The 13,579-nt window shown below is 40.0% G+C and overlaps 1 protein-coding gene across 1 annotated transcript in view; it reads left to right on the top strand.

Annotated features, from left to right (window-relative positions):
• The window catches only part of gatad2b (GATA zinc finger domain containing 2B), a 54,243-nt gene that overhangs the window by 20,389 nt on the left and 20,275 nt on the right, over window positions 1-13,579 (top strand). The window contains exons 2-3 of the mRNA XM_047604762.1: window positions 10,513-10,893; window positions 12,207-12,336. Of these exons, the coding sequence (XP_047460718.1) occupies window positions 10,514-10,893; window positions 12,207-12,336 (510 nt within the window). The 5' untranslated portion in view covers window position 10,513. The remainder of the gene's footprint in view (window positions 1-10,512; window positions 10,894-12,206; window positions 12,337-13,579) is intronic.

Raw genomic sequence — 13,579 nt, 5'->3', positions numbered from 1 at the left:
GGGTTTTGAAACTTCGACTGACTCTGCCCTACCTCCTATGCTGGCTCACCGGAGCAGTTGTCCGCTTCTCCTCCGTGTCTGTGGCAATGCATGTAGAGGCTTCAGTGTTGATTTGCTGTCACTGACTCACTTGTGCCCAGTAGCCAATCAGTGAGGGCTGTATGCGAAACGTTGTTACACAGCCAAGAGAGCTGTGACATCAGGCAGAGAGACGGCTGCATCAGAACCAAAGGAGCGCATTTTAAAATACATTAATTAATTTTATCCTTCATCGGTGAAAAAAACGGCCGATGCCGATGATCGCAAAAATGCCGAATATTGGCCGATGTTATCCACCAGGCCGATAATTGGTCGATCCCTAGTATTTATTTATTCATTCATGTATATACACATACATATACACGCACCCACTTGCCACTTTATTAAGTACACCTGTTCTGTTGCTTGTTAACACAAATATCTAATCAGCCAATCACATAACTGCAATTCAATGCATTAAGGCATGTAGAGGAGATCAAGACAACTTGCTGAAGTTCAAACCGAGCATCAGAATGAGTAAGAAAGGGGATTTAAGTGATTTTGACGGTGGTATGGTTGTTGGTGCCAGATTATTTGGCGCCAGATTATTTCAGAAACTGCTGATCTACTGGGATTTTCACACACAACAATCTTTAGGGTTTACAGAGAATGGTCCGAAAAAGAGAAAATATACAGTGAGTGGCAGTTGCATGGACGAAAATGCCTTGTTGATGTAAGAGGTCAGAGCAGAAGGGGCAGACTGGTTGGAGATGATAGAAAGGCAACAGTAATTCAAATACCACTCGTTACAACTAGGGATGCACCGATCCCCCTTTTTTACCACCAATGCCCATATCTGAGGTTTAGTATCAGCTGATAACGATACAGAAAAACAGCGTAGAATTATGGTAACAAACGGTAAGTTTCATTGTGTGGAAAAGACTGGGATCATTCTTTTGTGCAAGGCAACATCAGACTTGACTTAAACATTTCTTTCCTATTTTATTTTAAATCAAATAATCAGATATAAATATACTGAATTACTTATTTATTTAATAATTGTGCACCAGTAAAACAATCTTTACCATAAAAATATAACAAGTGTAACTGGTTCGGTCAGTGCAATTAGGGATTCAAAATCCAATGTAAAACAAAATAAATATTAATAATAATAATAAACAAAGGAGCTGAAATTGAGAAAAAAACTATCGCTTTACTAGCTTGGTTGGTAGACTTTCAAAATAAATAGCAATCAGCTCTTAATGTAGTTTAGTGCAAATGGGAATTATACATCCATTACTGATATGGATCGACTCATTGTCACCGATACCCGATCTACAATTTTCTTCGATATATGTATATATGTATATCAGTGCATCCCAACCAAGGAGTGCAGAATACCATCTCTGAACGCACAACATGTCGTACCTTGAAGTAGATGGGCTATAGCAACAGAAGACCACACTGGGTGCCACTCCTGTCAGCTAAGGACAGGAAACGCACCATGTCACAAACCTCGCATCATCTCAAACTGGTTTCTTGAACATGAGAATGAGTTCACTGAACTCCAGTGGCCTCCACAGTCACCAGATCTCAGTCCAATAGAGCACCTTTGGGATGTGGTGTAATGTGAGATTAAAATCTGCAGCAACTGTGATGCTATCATGTCAATATGAACCAAAATGTCTGAGGAATGTTTCCAACACCTTGTTAAGGTATACCACGAAGGATGAAGGCAAAAGTGGGTCCAACCATTTACTAGCAAGGTGTACCTAATAAAGTGGCCAATGAGTGAATATATATATTGCAAGTGACATGAAATTGATAAGTTATATCAGAACAAAGGAAATTGTGGAGCAGGAGGTTTGAGCCTCCCTTGCATGTGTGTAGCTATGTTTAAATTGTGTTCAAACCTATGTCTGCAATTGCAATGGTTAAACCACAAGGATTATTAGTAACCATGCAAAATCTTGTATTTCCATTCGCTTCTTTTTGTTTTGGTTTTATTCTTGTTCTTGCCAATCCCCACCCCTAGTTATTAGTCACCCTGGAAAAGCGGTGTTGCCATTACCATTACCTCTAGGGAGAATGGAGTTTTGGCCTGAAATGCAACAGTTAACGAAGCAATGAGTAAAACAAAGAAATTGAAAGTGTCTCAGAATTGCGTCATTGCTTTTTGCAGATGAAGTGGTTGGGTGGTCCAATCCATGTTTTTGACTCAATCTGGTCTCTGGTCTCTGGTCGGCTCTTTGCTAGTGTTGAGTAGTGTTGGTGTTTATTACCCTTTCTACATGATCATCTCTAGAATGAATTAACCAACTGATCAGAGAGCCCACCTCTGTACAAGGGATTGCAGCTTTTCCTAGCCTCTCATTCAACAGTTCTTTCAGTTTTCCTCATTGAAAGGCAAATATAGACTACTGCCACTTGCTTGTATGAAAAGTTAATGCTTTTCCCATAGACGCAAGAACGTATGTGCCAGCTGGCTGTTGGCTGTAATCTTGCGGTGGCCAGCTGGCCATTGGTTGTTATATCTCTTAGGTGTGCACACAGACAATGTGAGGGGACATCATACTCGGGAATAGGTATGACTTTACTTTTTTTCCTTGCACAGTATTGATAAGTATTTTAAGATATGATAAGTATCCATCACGTAATCAAACAAAGAAGAAAGTGTGATTATTTGGTAAACAGGCAGAAAATGGAAGGTTAGCCAAATAAATTCTGATGTTTATCTTGCATGAAATCAGCAAAAGATTCAATACTGCAGTCCCAAATGAGCTTGTGACCATAAGACCCAGTCAATTTAACAAAGCATGTTAATCTGGTGCCACATAGATAGGGAAAGACAGGAGGTCTTTGCTGTAGATGTATAGTAGGAGTGTAAGAGGAAGGCTGATGGCTTTATTCTGAGAAGCATAAAAAGATTGGTGTGTGTGTGTGTGTGTGTGTGTGTGTGTGTGTGTGTGTGTGTGTGTGTGTGTGTGTGTGTGTGTGTGTGTGTGTGTTTTGAGGGTTTTGGGGGATGGGAGGATGGAATTAGGAGTTGGCATTATGTCAAGAGAGAGCTGCCATCTCTGTCTCCTTTCTAGCCCTGTCTACACACACACACACACACACACACAAAGACGTTTAAGGATATCTCAAGATGAAGGGGGGAAAAACTCACTGTGTATTTTGGCTGTCATTTCTTAACCCCAAACCCCACCCAGCATGCACACTCGTCCACACATATCCACACCTGATTGGCTGGTGTAATATGAAGAAATGGGAGTCTCAGATCGCACTACATTTGAGGGGCCCATGAAAATAAGCATGTGTTTATTTTTACAGTGAAATGTGGGGGGAGGAAAAGACGGGAGTTTGAGGAATTGGGGGAGGGTAGAGAAGCAGGGAAGGATTTCTTTGTGGTACTATGTAGCTGGAGCAAGCGAGGTAAAATCCTGCCTTCTGTTGGAATGCTGGCTGTATGTGGATGTCTGGACTGAATATATCTTCTGCTTTATAAGGGAGTGCTACATCACTTAGTATGCCATATTTTTGCAGCACAATGGTAGCAGTGTAAGGTTTAATGTTCAACATAATCACATAAAAGATAAAAATATTTACCTGTATCTATTTACCTGTCTAACTTCTGCTTTTAGAGCGGGTACTCCGGTTTCCTCCCACCTCCAAAGACATGCTCGTTAGGCTAATTGGTGACTCTAACTTGACCCTAGGTGTGAGTGTGCGAATGGTTGTTTGTCTCTGTGTTAGTCCTGTGATAGGCTGGTGGACCTGTCCAGGGTGTACCCCGCCTCTCGCCTGATGATAGCTGGGATAGGCTCCAGCAACCCCTGCGACCCTAGAGAGAATAAGTGGTAGTAGAAGATGAGACTTCTGCTTTTAGTCATATGAATAGTGTGACTGTGGCTGTAGTATTCTTTCATCCTCCACCCTCTTTGTCTCTATCTTGCCTTGGTATGGCAGAATACCCAAAGCTTATGAAGTTTATGAAGGTGGAGATGAATGGGAGGTGGTGGTGGGAGGGAAAATGTGCGTGCTGCTTGTCTTGTGGCTCACTGTAACAGTCATTATATTATGTAAAGGCTGGTGGCAGTGTCGTTGACCGGGAAACGGGTAGTTAGAGTGGGAGGGTGTGAGCTGCTAGTTGATGACGTGCAAAAAAGGCCAACTGTGATTGGCTCATTAGAGACATTTTCAGCTGAGCTCCTTGCCTGATTAAAGATGGAGGCTTGTACGAGATTACTACTTGTGTTACTACTTGTGTTTTTTCTCTGAAAATGGAGGCAATGGTCCTGCTGCTGCTTCTCAAATTAATTGAAGAAGAGGAAGTGGGGAGGATTGTGTGGATCATTAAGACTCCTACGTATTAAAGAGGCTGCTCTGTATGTGAAGAGGATAACACTAGGGGAGCACAGAATGACCAGATTAGAGCAGTGGCAGCTACAGCTCCATGATGCATTAGATTAGAGTAAATGATAGAATTTCACAGATACAATCTGCTAATGGGAAGCTGATTAAGTGCTAATGCAGTCAATTAAATCTGCCTGAATTATAGTCACAGAGTACATGAGACTTTTGTTAAATTCATTGCTGATCAAAGTTTATGCGGTTTTGCAGTGCTCATTGATTGTAGTGTTGTCTGGCTAACAGTGGAAAACAAGATTAAGTTATACACATTTAGAAATATGCAGAAGGCTACACAAATTATCCAGAAAAGTAATGTTTCAGTCTTAGACTTTGGTAATACCCAACAAATTTTTGCGATTCTCTACACTTGTCCAAGCAATATTCCGCATTCACACATTGGAAAATATTCATGGTGCTACCACACTGTATAATGGGTACATATTAGAGAGTTTTCTGTTTTCTTGTCCCTTTTTAGCACAAGTCACTGTTGGAAAATGCTACAGTGAGATACAGTGAGTTTTGTATTAAAAGAGCACTTTTCTTCATATTGTTGTTCAATGGGCTTTACAGTCACATGACACTGGGAGCACTTGGAGTTCAGTGTCTTGCTCAAGGACACTTCAACATGTATCGGGATCACTCCTAACTCTCTAGTTCGTGGTACACCCGCACTGCCAACTGAGCAACACCCACCACAAGCCACTTTGTATAAAGCCTGTAGGTTTCCCTTTAGTACTATACAATATCCACGTGTAAATTAGTCCAGCAACAACTATTGACTGACTACGACCACTATGACTACGTAAACCCGTCAGTTTGTGTGGAACACACTACTAGTCAAAGGTTTGGACGCACTTTTTCACTCAATGTTTTTTTTTACTACTATCTACATTCTAGGTACATACTGAAGACAAGATCAAATATATGAAGCAAGATATATGGAATTATGTACCAAAGAAAAAATGTTGATTAACTATTATAATAAAATATGTTTAATATTTTAGATTCCTCTAAGTAGCCACCTTTTGCTTTGTTGACAGTGCTGCAAACCCTTGGTCATCTCTCAATGAGCTTCATGATGTAGTCACCTGAAATGGTTTTCACTTCACAGTAGGGGTGGGCGATATGGCAAAAATATCATATTTTAAAAAATAAAATTTCAATTTCAATTTAAATTGAAAAATTAAAAACAGGCAATATTTTCTCGGCATTCAGAGTAGAGACGTGGCATGGCAGTGTTGGAGAAATATTTTCGACTGGGCAGCTCGAACCACGGGTCAACTACTTTAAGCAGGCGTTTGAACCCCTCGTTTTCTACCGTCTTGAAAGGTACCATATCTTTTGCAAGATAAAAGGTAACTGCTTCTGTTACCTTTTTCCATCGCTTGCTTGACTTATCTTACGGAGTGCCTTTGTTAAATGCCTGTGTTAATGTTGACTGTTTTGGTCTTACACTAGCTGCTGCCTCTGCCTGCAGTGCCGCCGGGCCCCTCGCTGTTGGCTCTCAGCATATTGTTTAGGATGCTTCCTCTTCAAATGATTGAACTGGCTTATCGTGTTGCCACCCGACGTGCGAACATGTTCTGTGCATAGTTCCTAACGTGAAGCATGGAGGAGATGTGATGCTTTGGTAGTGACACTGTTGAGGATTTATTCAAAATTAAATGCACACTCAACTTGCATGTCTACCACAGCATCCTGCAGCAACATGCCATGCCATGGTTTTTTCAACAGGACAATGACCCCAAACACACTCCAGGCTGTGTAAGGGCTATTTGACTAAGAAGGGGAGTGATGGAGGGCTACACCAGATAACCTGGCCTCCACAGTCACCTGAATGAAGGCAAAAGGGCCAATAAGTGCTCAATATCTCTGGGAACTACTTAAAGACTGTTGAAAAACCATTTGAGGTGACCACCTCATGAAGCTCATCGAGAGAATGCTGAGAGAGAGCAAAGCAGTAGTCAAAGCAAAGGGTGGCTGCTTTAAAGAATCTAAAATGTATAATATGAGTTATTTCACACTCTTTTGTTTACTACACAATTCCATATGTGTTAATTCATAGTTTTGATGCCTTCAATGAGAATCTACAATGTAAATAGTCACGAAAATAAAGAAAAAACATAACATTAGGTGTGTCCCAACTTTTGACTGGTACTGTACATCATGCTTTGCAGCATGTTTATCCCCAACCATGCTAGCTACTGCTGCCAAAGAGAAGCTTGAATCTGAGAATGAAAAGTCTGCGCATTCTTGTGTTTACTACACAATTCCATATGTGTTAATTCATAGTTTTGATGCCTTCAATGAGAATCTACAATGTAAATAGTCATGAAAATAAAGAAAAAAACATAACATTAGGTGTGTCCCAACTTTTGACTGGTACTGTACATCATGCTTTGCAGCATGTTTATCCCCAACCATGCTAGCTACTGCTGCCAAAGAGAAGCTTGAATCTGAGAATGAAAAGGCTGCACATTCTTTAAAAAGAAACACTGCTTATTTAAATCTATGTACACCTATCCATAACTGCAGCACAACCTCTGAGGGCCTCTTCAGACCTTGCATTAAGAGCCAAACTGGACAGTCTGATCACGTGAAAGACAGATGTGAATACCCCCAGGATGCATTGTGAAAGCATTTGAGAGATTTGAATTGTAACCACATTTGAAGGTGGTCTGTGTTGTGTGTGTCTGCATATGTCTGCAATCTTTTGACAGTGTAAATGTATTATGTCCTGAGTTGCATTATAGACCCATATACTCAACAGGGATGCTCCTGCATGAACAGAGTTTTGTCTCATTCATTCAGAAAAAATTATGACTGTTGTTATACACTCACTTGCTAATTGCTTGTCACTTGTTCAATTGCTTGTTAACACAAATATCTAATCAGCCAAAAATGGCTGCAATTAGATGCATTTAGGCGTGTTTTTTTACTTTTACTAGCAAGGTGTACCTAATAAAGTGGCCAGTGAGTGTATATGATCACCTGAAAAGGAAAAGGCACCGTGATGTGAAAGTGATGTTCATTCATTAGTAATACTAGCCTTTCAAATGATTCTGTCCTTATAGCTGTCAACTAACTAAAAAATAAATAAATCCAATAATTAACAAATGAAAGTATTTAATATATTATATAAAGAAACTTCCAGGGTTTCAGTAAGAATTCTAATGTGTACTCAATAAATAATTAACTTTGTGTACGTCAAAGTCATGATGCACACACATAAAACAACTCGATTCTCGCTGTTAACATATTCTACTGCGCCCCAGATGATGTTTACGTTTATTTGCATACAGAGACTGGGATCGGATATGGAGATGCTTAAGGAGACAGATGTTTAATGCCAGATATGTAAAACAGGCAACATGCAATTGTATAGCCCAGATTGGATCTTAATGCAAGGTCTGAACAACTGTGAGCCACACAGCAATTTGACATTGTCTCTACAATGTCAGATAAACAAGCAGTGTCTGTATTTTTACAGCAGCAGTTAGCTAAGACTTTCGAACAGGTGGTAGTTGCTAGTATGGCTTTGCTGCTTTTCACTGCATTTATAAGTTGTAAGCAGTTTGTTTCTGTACCATGTTGGTGTAAGCAATGTTTAGCATTTAAATAATGTGACTGCTGTCAGTATAGTGGTGCACTGGTTAGCAGTGGTTGCAGCTGGCTCTGGGTTCCAACCTGTTAGCTGACTGAGGACAATCTGTAGAGTTTGTATATTCTTTCTGTGCCTGAGGGGATTCTAAACTGGCTGTAGGTATGCATGTTAGTGTGAATGATGACCCTCTACAGAATAAAGTTTTCTAATAAATGTCAAAATATCATAAACAACACGTTCCTAATTAGGCCAACACTGAATGAATCTTCACTTTTGTTGTAAATAGTATAATTAGAAAAAGTTAGTTTGAAGTGGGCTCTTCGTTCATAGATTTCATGTTAAAATATGATTATGTGTGAGTAAGGTTTGATGGGAGAGGTTCTGTTGTATTGTTTAGTGGTTAACCAAATAATAAACCAACTAATCTGAAAAGAAGGGAATTGATTAATTGACTGGATTTAAAAATAATGATCACAGAGAAAAGCTGGACAAAACAAAGCCATATGCAACATTTGACACAGAGGGAAAATATTGGAAATATCCCAAAATCTCTGGACCCGATGATAACATTATTTTTGTGAAAATCTATTTCATAACCAAGACAAAATGTTTCAAAACTGAACCATCTCTAAATCAATCCAATCCTACAGATTCAGGAGGTCCATGGAGATACTCATCTCTAGTTTGAGGAGTACGTGAAAAAAATCAGGAAGAGAGTTCAGTCCGGTGGATGAAGCTGTCCCTCAGTCTGGTGGCCCTGGCCCACTCACCTCACTCCTGTAGTCCGTTTCATTCCTGTTGCTGATGAGACCCACCACAGTCGTGTCATCTACAAACTTGATGAGGAGGTTGGAGTTGTGCATCGGTGTGCAGCTGTGGGTCAGCAGGGTGAAGAAGAGGGGGCTCAAAACACATCCCTGGAGGGCCCCCGTGTTTAGGGTGATGGTGCTGGATGTGTTGCTGCCGACCCGTACTGCCTGTGTTCTCCTGGTCAGGAAGTCCAGCAGCCAGGTGCATGATGCAGATGCCGGTCTGCCGCATGAACGACTCTTGTTTATTATATGACATTATAGGTCAACCGGAAAACGGACCGTATTAACACGGTATTACTCTGCTGAAAAGACACATATCGCCACCTAGTGTGGAGGAGAAGGACATGTTCCCTCAGTTATTAGAGTTTCTCCATTGCATGTAAACTGGGACAAGGACTGTGCATGTAAACGCACTAAGTGTTATTTCCCCGTGTTGGAAAGATAATATGCTGATATAGTTTGTGAAACACAGTCTTGGGCTCAGTATGGTTGAAATCCCCAGCCAGGATAAGGAAAGCATCTGGGTGGGCTGTCTGCTGCTCACTGATGTGTTGGTATAGTTCATTCAGTGTGTCACTCCTGTTGTTGTTGTTGGAGCTGGGGGGGATATAGACAGCCACAAACAGTATGGCTGTAAATTCCCTCGGTAGATAAAATGGCCGGCACTTAAGAACCATGAACTCCAGCAGTGGGGAACAGTGTTTACTGACCAAGACAGCAACACGGCACCAGGCAGCGTTGATGTAAACACAGAGCCCGCCGCCGTGGGCGATAGTTCTGTCCGCTCGGTGGCATGGTAGCTGGACCAGCTGTATAGTGCCGCCTGGAACACTGCTGCTGAGCCATGTTTCCACAAACACAAAAACACAGCACTCTCTCACAGTCCTTTGAGTAGGGGGGAGTAACTTACTGTGACCCTACAGTGTATACTGTTGTTGGTGACGCCAATGAGCCATCCCTTCAGGACAGCTCAGAGGTCTTTAGGAGTCTCAACCATAGAATATGAACTGTATCAATATGGATAATGCATCCCCACTTCCTTGCATTGGCCAAACTGACACTGTTTTTCTAGGGCTGTCCAGCAGTTACAAAAAAATGTTGGATTCACGGCCCTACGGGGCCACTTCATAAACTAAAATGAAACTAGTCAGAAAAATGATCACTTGCACACACCAGTATTTTTTTAACAAAATGACTAAAACAATCCTTGGGAAAAAAATATATTTGATGTGTACATTCGTTTTAAGTTGGCCCAAGTCCCATCCACTAACCTGGAGGGGGTGGAGCTTATGACCTATACTGCAGTCAGCCACCAGGGAGAGCTGTACTTGCTTTGGCTTCACTTTTGAGGAGCAGTTTTGCTTTCCATCTTTATGTCTATGTTCTCAACCATTAACAGCTGGTTTATGGGACACATGAAAACCATTAAATGTGTGAGTGGTTAATTGTTGAGATGATGAGATATGTAAATACATAAAGTACAACACATCTTCCTGCAAGTACACTCTCATGTCCCTTTTTTAATATTGACATGAGTGGATGTGTTTGTTTGGCTGGTTTGTTCAAATATCAGACATTTTTTCTCAGGAATGATGTACTCTAATTTTACTTTACAAGCCCAGTTAAGACCTTGAGATCACATTTTTCCTCTTTTGTGTCCTTCAGGATGGAGCGGATGTCTGAGGAGGCGCTGCGGCTCAACCTGCTAAAGCGAGGCCTGGAGTCACCTAGTGAACGAGAGGAAGCATTGGCCAAGCGCCTAAAAATGGAGGGTCATGAGGCCATGGAGCGCCTCAAAATGCTGGCACTACTTAAACGCAAAGACCTAGCTGACCTAGCAGCCATAGAGGTTGCAGGTACACTGGGAGACGGGAAGGGCCCCAGCGCTAGTACTCTACACCACCAGAGTCTAATGGGTGCTGCTTATGAGGAGAAGCTGAATGGGACTCTGAGGCTGGGAGTCCACAGCAGTCATGTTGGACCAAGTAAAAATGGGAAGGAGAACATCCTGGACGAGCCAGTGGACATGAGCTCTGGGAGAAGATGGTGAGAATATCGTACTTCAAAGAAGGCGCACTGTTTCTCTCTGAAAACATTGTACAGAGAAGAAAGTTGCTTTTTTCCAACTTTAAAATACTAAAATTCTGACATTAAAGATTAGGGATGTATTGACTTTTTGCCAATTTTACTTTTACTCCAAATTCTTAATTTCTAATTCCAATATCACTCCTTCCTGATTCCTGATATGGTATACCAATATATGCAGGTGTTTTTTTTTTTTTTGCCCAGACTAATTTTAGGTAGCTAATTTTAAGTAACCTGTTAGCCACACTAGCTACAAGTTGTTGTTTTGGCTCCAGGTGCGGTTTGATAAGGTCATCAATCGCGTTCGATGTCTCAGGATCCCACAAGCAGCAGCAGCAGGAGCGTGCAGCAGCACAGCCCGGGCATGATGTTATCTGTTTTCATTATCGGTGGTAAAACCAATAACAATATGCACCGATAATACAAAAATAAGCTAATATCGGCCGATATTATCGGACATCCCTATTAAAGATAAGTTAGTTTGTTTCACAGAAAAAAATAACTTTAATAATGGCCATAATAGTTAGCTATCATGAACAACCTTGCAAGGCAGTGGAACTAAATCCTGACATTATATAGTTGAATATTTCCACCTAAAGGCCTATTAGGTACCTCAGGAATTGAGGCACTTAAACCCCTCTTGAGCCACTAATTCATCAGTGGGTTGACCTTTGGCGATCTGTAGAATGCGGTTATCAGTAGTACAAGGTTAGCCACCCCTACTATAAGGAGTCATGCAACACACTGGCTCTAATTTTGTGGCTGTTTTATTGCCAGCAAAGCAGCATCTTGAATGTGTCATATTTCCACAACCAAATTAAACCAACAAAAACGTGTCAATACTTCTTAGAACTCCCCTTAGAACACTAAAGAGTTCAATTAATAAATAATTTAATTTCTCTCAGTGCTTAAGTGTGCAGTGTTTTGCCCACATGACGCAAAATTCAAACTCCTTCTCATCTGGTTTCATAATGGGTCTAATATTGGCATACTATATATAATAAGCCATAATTTAATTTTTAATTGTAATAATAAACTGTCAGTCAAATAAAATATGTAATGTAAACACTGGTCCTATAATGTAATAGGACCATGTAATCACAAGTGTATATATAATGTCTATATAATGGATTTAGGCACGTTTTGAACAACTAAAATACGCTCATGTCAAATTGTGATGAATATTTATTATTAATATTTAATATGTAGAAAAGTTGACAAGACTCTTTGTTGACCTTGTTTTGTTTTTTTTTGTTTGTTTTTTTTCTATCAAGTGATGTGGACCATGACAGACAAACTCCATCTCCAGATGTAATCATCCTGTCAGACAACGAGGTGTCAAGTCCTAGAACAACACCTCGGCTTGAAGAGCGTATGCACCAGGCCAACCTCAGTATGTTCAAGGTAAAATGATCAACAGCAATCTGCACAGACTGGGGAAATAAACTGAATTAATTGTAATGCTTTAAGTGAGAATAGCATATCAGAGCCATTATTGTTGTTGTTTTATTAGGGGTCCACCAAAAGTGAATGAATGTCAAACTATTCATTTTGATTGTTATTGTTGTTATTATTATTATTATTATTATTATTATTATTATTGTTATTGTTGTTGTTATTATTATTATTGTTATTGTTATTGGGGTTCCAAGTACCAGGTTGTTGTTGTTTTTTTATCATAAATGGTGTAAAGGTGCCACTTTAATAGTAGATAAAAGGGCCCCAAATGGTTTGCAGGAAAATAGTTACAAAGGTCAACCACACGGGGCACTATATTGAAGGTGAATGCACTTTATTTAAGCATATGACCCATACAAGTCCTATAATGAAGCCACATCTGATGATACAGGCCAAGACAATATTTCTGTGAAATGAGTTTCTGAACCCTATGTCATTAATTTGTGAGCAAATTGTAGATTTTGTACATTGTGCACTATCAGCTGTAAAATCGACCGAACAGTGGAACTGCAGTGTATTTTAAAGTTTTATGCTTAAGATCTTGACAAAGATCTTCCTTGTGTGCATTTGCTTCCGAAATAGGAAAAAAAGCCCCTGGATTTTTCAAACAGGAAAAACAAGTTGGGTGTGAAAAGATTGTGTGAAACCTTATCATTAAGAATTAGTGAGATGTCATTTTGTGTGGCCGTGTGTGGCAGTGTGTGTTTCCATTTTGGAAAAATCTCCTTTTAACTAAGCCAACTTAAGGTCAGTTTTTCCACACTAGTAAACTACCAGTAGTCAGAGGTTACTTCGAACTGTTACTGTGTATGGATGTGGATATTTGAATTTGTACATTGTGCCCTAGCATTTTAAATTCTATGCAAATCGGTCAAATGATGGAAATGTTGTGAATTTTTTATTTCTCATAATCTCTAAGGAAGCCTGAAAAAGGTCCGGGAAAGTTCATGATCTGACAGTTGCTACTACTACTTAAGGGTTACTATTGTTCATGGCTGACTGCAGATAGAACAAGTCAAATGAATTCTGTTGTGTAAAGAGAAATGCTTTCTCTCAAAATCAATCAAATTAAGGTTATACAGTGGTGAAAAAGTGTTGGTCTCCTTTCTAATTTTTTTATATTTTTGCATGTGTGTCACACTTAATTGTTTCAGATCATCAAACTAATGTAAATATAACACAAATATAA

Source organism: Mugil cephalus, chromosome 14, assembly GCF_022458985.1.
Source record: "Mugil cephalus isolate CIBA_MC_2020 chromosome 14, CIBA_Mcephalus_1.1, whole genome shotgun sequence".
Taxonomy (NCBI): domain Eukaryota; kingdom Metazoa; phylum Chordata; class Actinopteri; order Mugiliformes; family Mugilidae; genus Mugil; species Mugil cephalus.
The sequence above is the reverse complement of the archived record's forward strand: the minus strand, read 5'-3'. Positions and strand labels throughout refer to the sequence as shown.